Consider the following 14,544-nt stretch of genomic DNA (forward strand, 5'->3'; position numbering starts at 1 on the left):
GAGTGCCAGAAAATTTGTTATGATCTCCCAAAAATGTATGCGTTTCCTGGAGTCCTGTTCGCTCCATTGACCATGAACTTTACCCGGTTGAGATGTGCCCCCCCCCCCAACCATTGAGGGATACATCCGTGGTGACCGTCACAGATGGAGTTGGGTCCCCGAAAGGTCTCCACTGTGCTATGTTGTTGGATGCCCACTATTGTATCTCTGCTTGCACCCTTTGTGTAACAACCACTAGATTCTCCCAACTACCTGTGACTTGTGGCCAGCTGTTGGTGAGCCATTCTTGAAATGGGCGCATGTGTAGGCGAGCGTGAGGGATGAGTGGGATACATGATGCCATCATGCCCATTAGTTTAATTACTTTCCTCACTGTCAGAGACTGACCCCTCTGGTAAAGGGCTGTTTCGTGATGGATAGCTTGTATTTTGGCTTGTGTGGGATAAGCCTTTGCGGTGTTCAGTCTTGCTCCCAGGAAGGTTTTTAGGTCTCACTGAGTCAGCGCACATGCGCTGCTCGGAGAGACTTTAGTAGGTGAGTTTTCAAAGTGTTGCTGGCTGGCAACAACCTTGCGTTCACGCGAGCTTGCACGCGCGAACCGCCAGCCTTCAGCACCATCTGTCTTTCCGCTCCCTGCCTCCGTCCCTCCCCCACTGCGTCGCAAGTTAATTCGCGTTTACAAGCGCTTTCACTTTTGCCGTCTTGTGCATCGCGCTGCCCTTCTGTACCTCTCTATGCCCCCTGTATCCCTTGTTACACTCTGTTCCCACGTCTACCCGTATGCCTATGGACCCCTGCTGGCTTCCCTGCACCATTATCCGCCATCCTGTATATCACGGCATTGCCTGCCTGTGCCTACTCTCTACTCTGTGCTCACACACTACCACTTCCTCCTATGTGTCACCAACTCTGCCCTCACTGTTCCACCCAGGACGGCAGTCTCCTCAGGGTTCCCTCCACATGTTATCAGGCAGACAGGAGTCTTTCTCCTTTAAAATATGGTCTGTTTAACATGTTATTTTGGTACTGTAAGTGCGCTCATGTCCCCCAATGGCACACCCGAAATAGTACATAGCAAATGCTGAAAGGTACAGGATGTATCAGATAACAAAATCACTACTTCTTGTAGTAGCAGTGTAGAAATTGAAACTTGGATGTTAGAGAGCCTGAGAATAAATGCAGATATAGGTTTATTTATTTTTGTAGGTCTTGCTCAATTGCTTAGCCATCTGCAGACCATATTGTTGCAAATTCTTTAAAATATACGATGAGCAATAGCTTTCACTGGAATGCATGAAACTATTTGGTCTAAAAAGCTTCGGTGATGGAGGACCTGGCATAATATAGTATGGGGTTATTTCTTTTTTGATTCTTTGTTAAAAATGCTGGATATCCTTCTGCCATCAAGCTAGAACTAATTATGTCTTACTTTCACTTAAATAGGGAAACACCAAAAACCCTCCTACTATTTTTTATTCTGTGCCCCCTCCTCCTTTATTTCTGCATCAGCTACCTCCTCTCTGCTTCTCTTCAATCCTTTTTGAAAAAGGAAACCAAATTCATACGCACCATCCTTTTATTGCTGTTTTTAGGCCTGACTTTTGAGACCGCTTTAGCCGTCTCACCAGACTATGGTTTATAAAAACAAGCATTGGCATAGCCAATAGGTCTCGCCTATTGGCAATAATATTAAACATAAAAAACGTATAAGTTCCCGAAGGCGAGACCTATTGGCTATGCCAATGCTGGTTTCTTTTTCTGGTGGTGAAGATTTTTTGTGGTTCATTGATAAGCCCAGGATTTGTAGCGTTGGAATTTTTTTAACATTTTTTTAACTTGATTATGACATGTTTGTTTCGTGTGTCCCCTTATTAGCCAGTCTAAGTAGGGGTAGACGTGGATTTTCTCTCTTCTTAGGTGTGCCGCCACTGCGGCTAAACACTTTGTGAATAGCAGTGGAGCAGATTTTATGCTGAACGGGAGTACCTTAAATTGGAAGTGTGTTCCTTTGTGTAGAAATCTTAGGTACTTGGTGTGCCTTTTGTTCATAGGGATATGTAAGTAGGCGTCCTTGAGGTCTATTGTTGCCAATTAATCCCCTTTTTGAATCTGTGGAATTATTTCTTGAAGGATACACATCTTGTTGTGTTAGTATGAACTTGTTTATGAATCTTAAGTCCATGATTGGCCTTAGAGTCTGGTCTTGTTTGGGTACTAGGAAGTATGGAGAGTAGTTTCCTTTGCACCACACTTGAATTGGTACCTTTTCTATTGCCTGTTTTTGGTATAGTTCTTGGATTTCTGGGTTGAGCAGCGTTTGTTCTGATTTGGTAAATTTTCTTCTTTTGGGTGGATTTGCAGGTGGTGTCTTTGTGAGCTCTATGCATTATCTGTACTGAACCAAATGTAATATCCAATTGTCTGTTGTGTTCCTTTTCCATTCTCTGTGGAAAAAGGATATTCTACCCACGCCACTGGTGTTTGGTGAGGGTCATTTTCCGCGTTAAGTCAGTTAGACCAGTTTCCTCTTCCTCTAGAGGATTGGCCTCTTCCTCTGCCATTCCCTCTTCCTCGAAAAGGCTGCTTCTGCTGTTGTTGCCAACCTTGGTAGTTAGACTGTTGACCCATCTGTTTGTTTGGGTTCTGTCCCGGAGATTGTTGGGACATCTGCTTTCCTTGACTAAAGCCGCCTCTACCTGTGGTTCTGTTAGAGAAGCTTCCTATTTTAAAAGAACCTCTTTGCTGTAGGGCCCCCATTGCCCTTGCTGTTTTATTCTCTTTTTTAATTTATTTGCTGGAGGGATTCATCCACTTCCTTCTTCTCAGTTGAATGGTCTGTTGATAATTGATGTCTGGACTTCTTGTTTAAAGCCAAAAATTCTGAGCCAGGCATGCCTTCGGAGGATGGTTCCTGTGCACATTTGCCTGCTTGCAGTATCTGCTGCATGGAGGGCTGACTTTAGGCAGGTGTTTGCCACATTTTTCCCTTCTTGGACAATAGATTTAGCCCTCTTTTTGTCCTCCTCTGGGAATTTTTTCAGGAACTCTTCTATTTCATCCAATTGTTGGTGGCCATATCTGTTCAACAGGGAGTTAGAGTTGGCAATGCGCCACTGGGTTGCTGCTTCTTTCTCCATTCTCCTCCCCACCATGTCCATTCTCTTACTTTCCTTTTCAGGTTGTGGCCCTGTGTTGGAGACTGCATTGGCTCTCCTCCTGGCTGTGGTGACATTAATAGAGTCAGGTACTGTTCTTCCCTGAATATATTTGGGGTCTTTTGAGGAGGGTTTTACTTCTCTACTCTGGAGGTTACCCCCTTGTTTGAAGCTGGTTCTTTGAATGCTTCTTTTCTGTGGTCCAGGATACTTGGCAGCATAGGCAGGTATTGTGTTCCTCTTGACGCTCGTGCCAGTGTTTCTAGCAAGAAACATACGTCCCCTTTTTCCTCCTCTAAGGGCACCTCAAATTGATTTGCTGCCCTTTTGACAATGTCATTATAGAAAGCCATGTCATCTGGAGGTGTAGCTTTCGAAAGGTAGCTGCAAATCTCTTCTTCCAGGCTCTGTGTCGAAGTCGTTCCACTCCTCGAAATTTTGGGAGTTTTCCTCCTTCAGGTACGTCTCCGTATTCCTCGGGTTCTTCGCTTCGAGGGTCTGGTGTCGGCAGAGAGTCGAAGATACCTTATTACTCTCCTACGGCGTCTTCTGCCTCTTCAGCATAGAGGAGACGTTCTCTGGTTCGGGCGCCGGTGTTTTTGGAATGAGGCATCGAAGTCCTTTTGTAGGAGTGCTGCCATTTCTTCCTCGAGTCTTCTCCTTTTCAACCTCAAGGCTCTCTCAGAGTCGGTGGCTAGAGATTTTCTTTTCTTTCCGACATAGACATTAGTCTTTGTTGGTGTAGTTCTTTTTTGTGTGTTCAGTGTGGACCCTTTGTTTCAGCGTCTTCGGCGATTTTACCTCCTCGCTAACCTATGGTTGGGTTCCGTGGGGTTCTTTCAATCGCGGCTGACCTTCGATCGCTTTTTTGCTCGGCGTCGGGGCTGCCTTGTACGCCTTATGTTCGTGGCCCTTTGGTTCCGATGGATCTTTATGGTGTCTTACCTTCTCAGTCTTCTTTTTCGGATCCTTAGCCTTTTTCCTCGGTGTGGATTTTTTCCAGAGTCCCCCTCTAGGACCAAGACATCCGATCCCTCGTGCATGGACTCCACTGGTGCTCCATGTTTCTCCTCGTCGCTCGAGAACCCCAGGTCTCTGAGAGGTTTTCTTCGTTGTCTGTGACATTGTGGCGTAGTGGGCCTGTCTTTGACTTCGGCGTGTCCTTAGAGTCGTCGGTAGGAACGTTGCACAGGCCTCACAGTCCTTATCCTTGTGGTCTTCATGCAGACGTTGTGTGGGTCGCGTTCAGCATACCTTGGTGGAATTTGGGGCAGAACTTGAAGGGGGTATTCTCCTGCCTCGCCACTTGTGGACATCTGGTTCTGCCTTGCTCATGCCGTTGATCAATGATATTTATTAGTTGACGATGATCTTCGTTAACCTTTTTTTTTAAGTTTTGGGGGGGCCGGGGGGGGGGGGGGGGTCGAATCGAAACTTTCTTTGGAGCTTCCCGTCTTGCTTCCAGACCCAACGGTGGAAAAAAAGAATCTGAAGATTGCCACCACGCACGGCGTCCTCCAGGATACCGTCTGACGTCACGCAGGGGACATACCTGGCACCAAATGGTGGTCGACAGCGACCAAAACAAGAGAAAATTAAAAATGTTTTAAAAAAAACACAAAGACCATTCCAGACCCATCCACTAGATGGCGGAATGATGCACAGCATGTGAATCCAGAGAAAGATTCACGCTGCAAAACTATTGGTTTGCAGCTTCTACTATTGTAGATTTACATGTGACCTCCTCACACCTTAATAAATGCATATAAATGGTTGAGATGTTCGTATTTCCTCGTACATATTCATTCACAATGAACCTGTACACAAATACTCTTCCACAATGCTCACTCCACTCACTCAATGGACGAAAATATCTTCTAAGGTGCAATATTTGCCCCAGGGCCTCGTTAGCTTCAGGGAGGAGTCAATGTATCTCGAGATCGAAGACTTCTTTGAAAACATAATTTGTAAATATCTGCGACCAACACAGATGGCAGGAGAGTGTAAAGTATATGATCTACAGAGGCACAGAAAACAGCACTATGAAGCGTACCCTTTCGAGACTGCCTCTCGGTAAACATGGTACTAGGCGGCCATCTAAGAATGCTGTAGTTTATATTATATCACTGATGTGATCTATGGTGGCCAAAATAATGTGTCTAAACATTATTGCCATATACACTGGAATGAGAAAGCAATGATACACTTTGGAGATATCATTCCAAGATGATTTTGCAAATTAGAACTAGTGGTCAAACAGAGTGCAAGACAAATGAAGATTAAATGAGTGATCGGCCCATGGGACTATCTTGGGAGCAAAAACAACAGTTGATGGACAGAATGCAGAACAATGTCATACATTCACCCCAGTACAGAGATCTGGGCCTAAATCCATCGTTTTTTTGCTCACCATGCCGTTCCAGTTTGAACCCAGCCATATGCAAATCAGTCTTGACCCTGTGCCTCATGGGAACAGTCCAGCTCGAACTGACAAGCCAGGTCCTCCCTGGACTGGACTGGGGTGGCATGGTGAGCAAAAGAATAATGGATTTAACCCAGATCTCTTGACTGGGGGTGAATGTTTTGATTTGTTCTGCATTCCGTCCATCAATTGTGTGTCTTACTATCTTGGTAGCAACACAAAAAAATATGTAAAGAAATAAACAAAAAGGATGGGGAAAAGGAAAAAATGGAAAACTAAAAAGGACAGGCCAACATCCCAGACACTGAAGCGCGCTCGTTCTTAGGTGCTTACATGTGAACATGTAAGGGCCAAGGACAGAAATGGGTTAACTCATTGGGCCGTGCAGTACGCAATCATGAAGAAAATCTGAATTTGAACCCCAAGACACTATGTACGTATGTACCGTGTTTTGCAGAGAGAAGCAACCTTCATATTACAGGTGGAGGTACATGGATTACTCTCTAAAAATAGTGCATAAGATCTACTTTTGATTGTTAAAGTCACGGAGCACTTTTAGAGGACTCAAACTGACCCTTAACTTACACTTTGCCATCCCTCTCATCAATTTAAGTTAAATATACCTGTTACCACTTCTATGTATAGAGCTCCGCTGCTCTAGTGGCTTGGTCTGCACTATATAAATACTACTAATAAATAAACAGGTCAACAAATAGTCACAAAAATGTAATTTTTTACAACTTTGTCAAGCTTTAATTGTACTTCTGCCTGTACACCAATGTAAGGAAATGATGCTGCAGCTACTCCTGGTTTCATCCAGTTGAGGAAATGTCAAGTGGATGGCTTTAAATCCTTAGATATCTTCACCAGAGCACAAAGAAAGATAAACATCTCAACTAAGAAAGGTTCAGAATTCTTTATACTTTGAACCCTGCAGTGATTGACTCAGGCTAGGCCTTGTGTTCCTCCAAAAGTGGGGACATTAGGGAATGTATCATGGAGGGATTCTTTATTATTTTTAAACACCTACCCTATTAAAACATTATAAGCTAAAAACAACAAAAAAAGAGCACATAGGTTCTGAGACACAATCTTTGGATTAAACAATCAACTGGATCCATTCCTCTCAGTAATCAGAATGAAGTTCTTTTCAGAGGACAAAACTAGAATGGAAGTCTTACTTGAAGGTGAATTTGGAAATCAGGTAACAATATGAAATAATTATGCAATGAACAAGCTTGGCCCTCTCAAGGAGATCACATTAAGAACGGAAAGTGGAAGCCTTACTAGGACTTACAAGTTAATGCAGATGGACAAACAACTACCCCTCAAAACAGCTGGAGGGGTGTATGGTCAACTCCTTGAGCTCCTTGGTATTACAATCCACCACTTCCATCGGGTAGAGTTAAAAGCTTCTATAACATCTACAATATATGGCTATTCCACCACCACACTCGGTGGCCAGTGAATAAATACCTTCTTAAGTCAGTTGCATCATCAAGACGTCCTGTAAAGTCAGTAAGAATGTTCCCTGTAAAACAGGGATTCAGAAGCAAGCTACTCCACTCAAAGTAGCCTGATCCAAAAAGGATTCAGAGGTCAATGAATTGGCATGTGGAATATGTCCTGGGCAAGGTTGCTGTATTAACAAACAGCCACCAGGAACGGGAAGGTGGGGTGGTCACCACCAGATTTCCTACTTCTACCTACAATTTAGGTTCCATACATTGAAAAGGACACTGTGCATTAATGTAAACCCAGAAAGCAAGCTTAGCACTTTTGTAAGGAACAGCATTTGCTGAACACTCCACCTTTGGTACAGTTTAACAATCATCGCAAAATTCAAAAGGGTTTTGACTGCAGCGCCCTGAGAATAAACAAAAAGTTACTTACCTCAGATAATAGGATTTCTGGTGGATACATTGTGTTTCCACAGATTCAGTTTATGGATACTCATTTTAGGTTTCAGACTGGTTAGGAGAACTTCTTCCTCAGCAGCAGTAACCCACCCCCAAGCACCATCAGGTGGCACCACAATGCTCCAGGCACGACTTAGCCTCTGGACGCATCACCACCATAGTGTATTATGCGCCAACCAGCACCCTGGAGTCAGTTCCAGGTATTCATTCTGTGCCTGATAAGGCTTAGAACCAAGATCCAAGACAGCAATATAAACAGCCCAAAACCTGTTTGCGTATCTTGGGACTTTATCAAATCATGGTTCCAGCTCATCACAGACTAAGCAGGACAGCGAAGATTCTGTGGAAAGACCATGCATCCACCAGAAATATTGTTAGTCAAGTAGCTTTTTCTTCTGGTGGATACAACTTCCTGCAGATTCCTCACTTAATGAATGAGTCCCAAAGGAGTACCCTCCAGGGAGGTGGGACCGAGTAGTGTTGGTTAAACAAGCAAGTTATGCAACACAACGAGAGCAAAGTACCGGTCAGGGCATGCCAAATGTGTGAAGCAGTAGTGCTTGAACATAGTATACAAAGATGACTGCATAATTGCTTGGCAGATGTCAGCAACCAAGTTGCCTCTGGAAAGAGCTACTGACGCAACGCTGGCCTTGGTGGACTGACAACAAATGCCACCTGGAGAGTCCTTCGTGGCCAGGCACAGCAGATAATGCTACTGAGGATGGCTGGGAGGAAACTGGCTTTTTGCAAGTTCACCCCCACTTTTTGCCCACATTTTGGCAACTAGGCACTGGTGTTAAGAACTCTGAAATGCCCCAGGCCCTGCTAATCAGGACTCACTGCATGTGCTCTGGTACTTAAAAATGTACATGTTCAATTGGCTTATCCCCAATTGGCATAACTTGACTTACTTGCAAGTCCCTTGTAAATGGTACCAAGGGAACCTGTTAAAGTTTCTCTCGTGGACTGCAGCACTTGTTGGGCCACCAAGAACGTGACAAGGCAAAACCATGACTCCCAGCCTCCCACTGCTGGCTGGCAGAGCAGCTTTAAAACCGTTAACTCAACAACGCCATTTCAAGCAATGGCTAAGCCTTCATAGTTAAATATTTGTAAATCAACTGTAAGAGTCCTAAAGGAAGGGGGCATTATATTAAAAGGTTGGACCTGTGGTTTCATGTTGAGGAGTCAACTGTAAAAAGCAAAATTGCTTTTTTTTTCTGTTGAAAGGCTAGTAAGCCCATTGCAGAGTGCAGAGTTACAAGCTGACTTCTCAGCCCTGCTAACTTGTGAATGGGATTACTAACGTTGGTAGTTCAAGGTATCAAAAGAACCGGCACATTAAACCAGATTTAATGGTGAAACCAAATTTTATGTGACTGGTGGGCAAAGTGCAGCTTTAGTAAGTTGCCAGTTTGTTGCCCAAGGTTTCTCGGTGCCAGTTTACTGTTACACACAAAGGAAGGTCCTTCAGACACCCTTCTGACCTGCTGGGGAGGAGTATGAATTACTCCCAGGGAAAGCCTACTAAGGGTCTGCCAGAGGAGGAGGTGTTAGCTCCTCCTGGCAGGAAATGGGGAATGGTAAGCACACAAGAAGAGAGGCTGCTCCTTTGTTTAAGTAGACAGGAGGCAGCCTATGACAACAAGGGTAGAATACCGGTCAAACCGTTATTTCCGGGGCTGTGTAGCCCTCTGATAGCCCCACCTCTAGGGTGGGCTACCAAGTTCCCCACACCGAGATAGGGGTTCAGCCATTTTGGGAGTGGGCAGAATAGTGCACTCTGGGATACCTAGATACCACACTTCACAGGAAGTTGTCATCAGTCAGGAGGGATCCAAGTAGCCCATGAGCTAGTGACAGACATCCTCTGAAGGCCCCTTCTGGACATAAAGGAGGCACCACTGGCCCCAGATCTCAACTGTACTGGAGAAGAGGCCCAAAGGAGCACTGCCATGCTGACCTTAGACCTGGCAAAGAGACTGCTAGCCCAGGGTGCAGCTGATTCAGTCCCACTTCAGTGCAAAAACAGGGCTGTGCCTGTGGTGTCCTGCTGGTGAAGAAGTTGTCCAGTGAGCCCCAGACAGAGGCAGAGACTCCAAGAGTCAGTTGGCGACTTCCTGGTGCAGCACTAGGGCAACAAAGCTAGAGGTGCCCGTCTGGGCGTCTTGTTAGCCCAGATCACCGCTCACCAGTGCAGCCTAGGAGATAGAATCCTAATGGTCAACGTTGCATCCAAGTCTGCTGGACTCAGAGTCAACGGAGTGCAGTTTGGTTGCCCAGAAGAAGGGAACCGCTGGTTTTGATTGTGACCGGAGACCAGAAGTCCAGTGGTGAATGGACTTTTGTTGGACCCATCATGACTAAGGGACATCGAGCTCTGCAGCCCAAAATCACCCCACCACGACTGTGGACCAAGAAGTAGCCCCAGGAAGCCCCAAGTCAACCGTACAGCATCCTCCGCATCCTGTATCTCTTGCACCAGGAGCACTCCATAGAAGCCAATGGCAAGTTCCCATTAGAACTGGAACTGGACTGGAGACTGGCTCCTCTGAAAGGCAACTGTTCCTGGGGACTTTGTAAATCTCCCTGGCCTTCTCCCTGCCACAGTTTGTCACCCAAAGTAACTGAAACTGACCGCATTGGATTCGGATGAAGGATTTCTAGGTTTTTAAGTGTCAAATTCACTGAATTTGCCAAATTCCTCACAGTTGAGTGAAAAATTATGATTTACTGTTTCGTCAGATATAAATATTTTGAACTCTGGTGGATCATGTTCATTTTTCTGTAAATTCATAAAACAGTCTGTTTTTATAAATTGGTGTCAGATCTTTGAGACTTTTGTTTCTTTCCTATTTCATGGTTTTGGAGTTGCTAAAATGCTTTACACTTGTTTCTTTGTTTAAGCCTGACTGGCCAAAGTCACAGTTGTCCAGGGTTGAGCTAGGGAGTGAAAAATGAGCCCGACTCTACTCTAAACAGGGTTGTGAGCTTATTGCAAGCTAGGTCTCACAACCACACCATATAACAAACCACAGTTCCTCACAATGACCCAACACAAAAAGGTGCATTTGACCACCACCTTACTCTGTTCCACATGCCCACAAAGAGCTGATAGAGGACTCTGCTGCGTTTCATATGGTCAGAGGTATTTGCCACAAACAGAACTGTGAATCCGCTCTAACGGAGACGCCATCAAGAAAGTCAAAACAAGGTTCAAATCTCACTGAGGAGCAACTAAGAGTAGCAGGAAACAATTAAAGTAAACCGTCCACTAGTGTTGATTTAAACAAAGAATGTTTATGGGTAAGACATGAGACCAGACAGGACTATTAAGTAGCCCTTAACTGTAGCCATTGCCATGCATTTTTGGACAAGGGACAACAGAAATCGCAAGACTTTGGAAAGGGGAAAGTTGAAGAGGCTGACTCCTTCTGACTCGCCTCACTGGAAAAGCATATTCCATCAACTGCATGGATGGATTTAGGAATAGGCTTCTTGGCCCACAAAAGGAAGCCAGTGACTTTAGCAGGAAGACAAAAAAGAAAGGACTAACTGGCATTGCTTAATATTCACACATGCATTTGCAGTGTTTGGGGATTGGCAGGGAAGACCTGACAATCCTGCTGCAAGAGGAGATCTGCTCTGCATGGGAGAGAAATGATGGGCAAATACTGAATACCAGGTCCTCTGTGCCCAGTATGGGACAAATGGAGTCAGTTGTGCTCGATCCTGCAGTAACTTCCATAGCACTCTTCACAGAAGTGGAAACAGAAAGAATGCATACAGTATCCCTGAGACACACTGACCCTGAAGACATGCCAGATGGAACCACTCTCTGCTGCCTTACTATGTCCACAGGCCGATTGCTTCCCAACAGAGTCCATGACTCCACAAGCCCACCTCATGATATAAGGGCGGGGGTGTTGTCCTACAGAATTTTGACCTGTCCCTGAGATAGGAGGGAGAAATGCATTCAGTACAAGACTGTCAGCAGCTGAAGATTACTTATATGCAGAAGCTCCTCAACATGGGCCAAAGGGACTGGAACATCATGTTTACCACAAAGTTTGGTGAGGAGGGATAAGTCAGCGCTGTAGCCTGCAGGACTTGGTGGGGGGATGGGGGTGTGTGAAAGGGATGCCTCTTAGAAGGTTGGAGGCATCCAGGGCAGATACTGCATCACAGACTGAAAAATCTGCACCAGAGCCATGATACTCCTTTGGTATTATAGCACTGCCACCCCAGTTTCCACAGTACTTTAACTTTATTATGTGTTCTGAAAACATGCTCGGATCTCTTCGCACACTGAAAGTATGTGAAAAGCAAGTGGACATATACCAAGCACAGTGATGTCCCACTGCTGTTGAGCCAGGTTGAGCCAGCAAAAAACGCTCCAATGAAAGCTGCTCAGGTTTAATTTTACGTGGACCTAGTAACACTGGCACAAAAATGTTAACGAACAAAGTACAAGACTTTCAGAAGCACAAGAGGTCGCTAGTTCTTCCAATTTGCTTGAAGACTCACCGAAAGAATGGTTGATCACCTCAAACAAAGCAAAGTAATGTGATGTGATTCCGTCCATTCCAATCTTGGCTGCCACAGCCTGCAGGGAAATAGAAAATCAATTAGTGGACAAGGAGGGAAAACAAGGGTTTAATAGAAGCTTGGATTATGGATGCAAGTCACTGAATGTTTGTGTTATTTAGCAATGTTGCGTGCATTGAATAATTCTGCTAGGGTGGGAAAGAAGAGGGGTTTGACGCTCTGGCAGTTGATTCAAATGAAAGCTGAAGGTTTTGAACTTAGTTTTATTAATACTGCCAACAACCCCTTAGTGCAGGATTAGAAAGGAGGAATGGTGAAGTAAAGATTAAAATGCACTGTGATGCTATCAGGCAATGTTAAACCACCCCAAGCAACCTTGGCCTACAACAGGGGTACACAACAATGGTCCAGCATATAAGACTTCATTACATGTTTTCACAAATTCCACTTTCAAAATGGATCCAGATTAGTACCATTTTAAGTAATTCATTATATGTAGAAATCATGAAAATCTGTCATGACTCGCACAATTCTGGGCCAATTATGGATACGATTTGGCCTACAGTCAACTCAATTCATTTTCCTATACTAGTTAATGACAACTGACCGGCTTCAGAACCTTTGACCGAAAACAAGAAACTGCTTTAGGTCCTCTTCATCGACTCTTGTTATCCAAATGTGGTCAACAGCACCCTTCTTATGCAAACAGTATTTCACAAAATATACCATATGCACAGTAGAAAAAGTAATAAAACACTGAACAAGCTCTGGCTCGAAGCCTCATGTATATGGGCCAAGGAAGAAAAGCATCGCTTTAAAAGAGGAACATATGAGAAAAGAATACTGGGAATCCCTTCAAAGAGTTGCTTTACTGGATTTGACACAGAATGCAACTGTTGATAGTCCGTATTTAAAAATCGACATTTTGGGTCATGAGGTGGATTCATTTTAAAATGAACTACCCACAAAAAGATGAAGCAGGGGTGGAAGGTTCCTTTCTCTTTGGGTTTTAAACAGAAGAGCTGCACACCTTGTTTACTAAGACAGATCTGGGATAGTGATGGCTTACAGTAATAGCGAGAGTTCATTCACAGACACTCACATTACCTGGTAGACCTGGTCAGTCGTGCTGTTCTTCTTCACCCGCACAGTCACCGTTGTTTTGTCCGGTAATGCTACCCTCAACTCCACATCGGAGACGCCATTGTAATTCTAGAAAAAGCAAAGGCAATGTAAAACCTACAAAAAGGCAATTATTTGTTAACTGTTACTGTCCTGAAATTCTGGGAAAAAATAAGCAGAGGTAGAGAATATAGAGAATAGCATAATTGAGCGGTAAAGGAAAGTGTACAGGTTTATAAGTTTCTAATAGGAGAGAATCTTGCAGTATCGAAGCATGAAGATAAAACAAGCACTGGAATAGCCATCAGGTCTTGCCTTTGGGACCCATTGTCTTGTGGAAATACGGATTTTTATGATCAGTTATGTCCCCTATCTTGGACCCCAACGGTTTCATGTATAAATCACAAGTACATGTATGTTTCCTCCAGTTCCAGTTATGAAGACGCAAACACATGTGCGTCCACCGTCAACATGTCCTCTTTCAGATCCGCCATGAATGGGCCGGATATTCTATTCCTAAGTATGAAAGGCCACCGGCTTTATATGGTTCATTTATGCCATTTTACAGTCCAGGCGAGTAGGCCCCGATTCTGCCATTAAGCCTTTTCCTGCCTTCTGCCTCTGAAAGCTCCAGTCTGAGCTCGCATCTGTATCCATGAACTTTGTCCTACTCCCTGCGCGGCTAACGGTGCCTGACTCAACCTGTCTGCTTGCCAAAAACTGTATTTCACCTTCGAGATTATCTGCTCCGCTCCCCATCCAATGCATTCCTGTCTAGTAGTTTAAGTAAACATTCTTCCAGCTACCGAGCAAAGGGCCCGGCTTCTCTGTCTTTATGCAAGTAATTCATAGCCCTGTTACTATGGAAGATTTCTGCCCTCGCATCTAGTGTAGACACTTAGACGCTTGTACACGCACTAACAGTCAGTATAGTCAGTATAGAATAAGATTCTATTCTAAGAGACCTCTCTTTTTGGATAACATAGTTCTTTAAACATAGGATGTTAGATATGATTTGGGATTAGGTTGACATAACCCCAGACTTCTGTCTCCACATGTAGAGCTAAATGTCAAGTCCCCTTCACCCCCTAGTTGCACGTCAATCACACGTCATGCTGCTGCGCGCGCATCTCTGCCGGGTATTTCTGCTGACATTGCGAAATTCTTTCATGGAACCACCCATTTGTGACATCATAGCTAAATGACGTTCTTTTGTTACGCCTAGTTACACCCATTTTAGTTACGCATGTATGATTTTATCTCTGTTATCAACTGTTACGCCTCCTGCATCTGTTTCACTATAATGCCCCTTCTATAAATATGATTATCTGTCAATAAAGTATGGTCCTTCACTTCCTGAACCTTCGTGGTGATG

General features: G+C 44.4%; 1 protein-coding gene across 3 annotated transcripts in view; it reads right to left on the reverse strand.

Moving 5' to 3' along the window:
* Nucleotides 1–14,544, reverse strand: part of SNX27 (sorting nexin 27) — a 169,357-nt gene that overhangs the window by 30,461 nt on the left and 124,352 nt on the right. For all 3 annotated transcript variants that reach the window (XM_085638951.1, XM_085638952.1, XM_085638953.1), the window contains exons 5-6: nucleotides 13,155–13,259; nucleotides 12,027–12,105 (exon numbers count right to left, since the gene is read on the reverse strand). In XM_085638951.1, coding sequence (XP_085495077.1) covers nucleotides 12,027–12,105; nucleotides 13,155–13,259 — 184 coding nt within the window. The remainder of the gene's footprint in view (nucleotides 1–12,026; nucleotides 12,106–13,154; nucleotides 13,260–14,544) is intronic.

The sequence above is a fragment of the Triturus cristatus genome, chromosome 12 (genome assembly GCF_964204655.1).
Source record: "Triturus cristatus chromosome 12, aTriCri1.1, whole genome shotgun sequence".
In the NCBI taxonomy this organism is placed as follows: domain Eukaryota; kingdom Metazoa; phylum Chordata; class Amphibia; order Caudata; family Salamandridae; genus Triturus; species Triturus cristatus.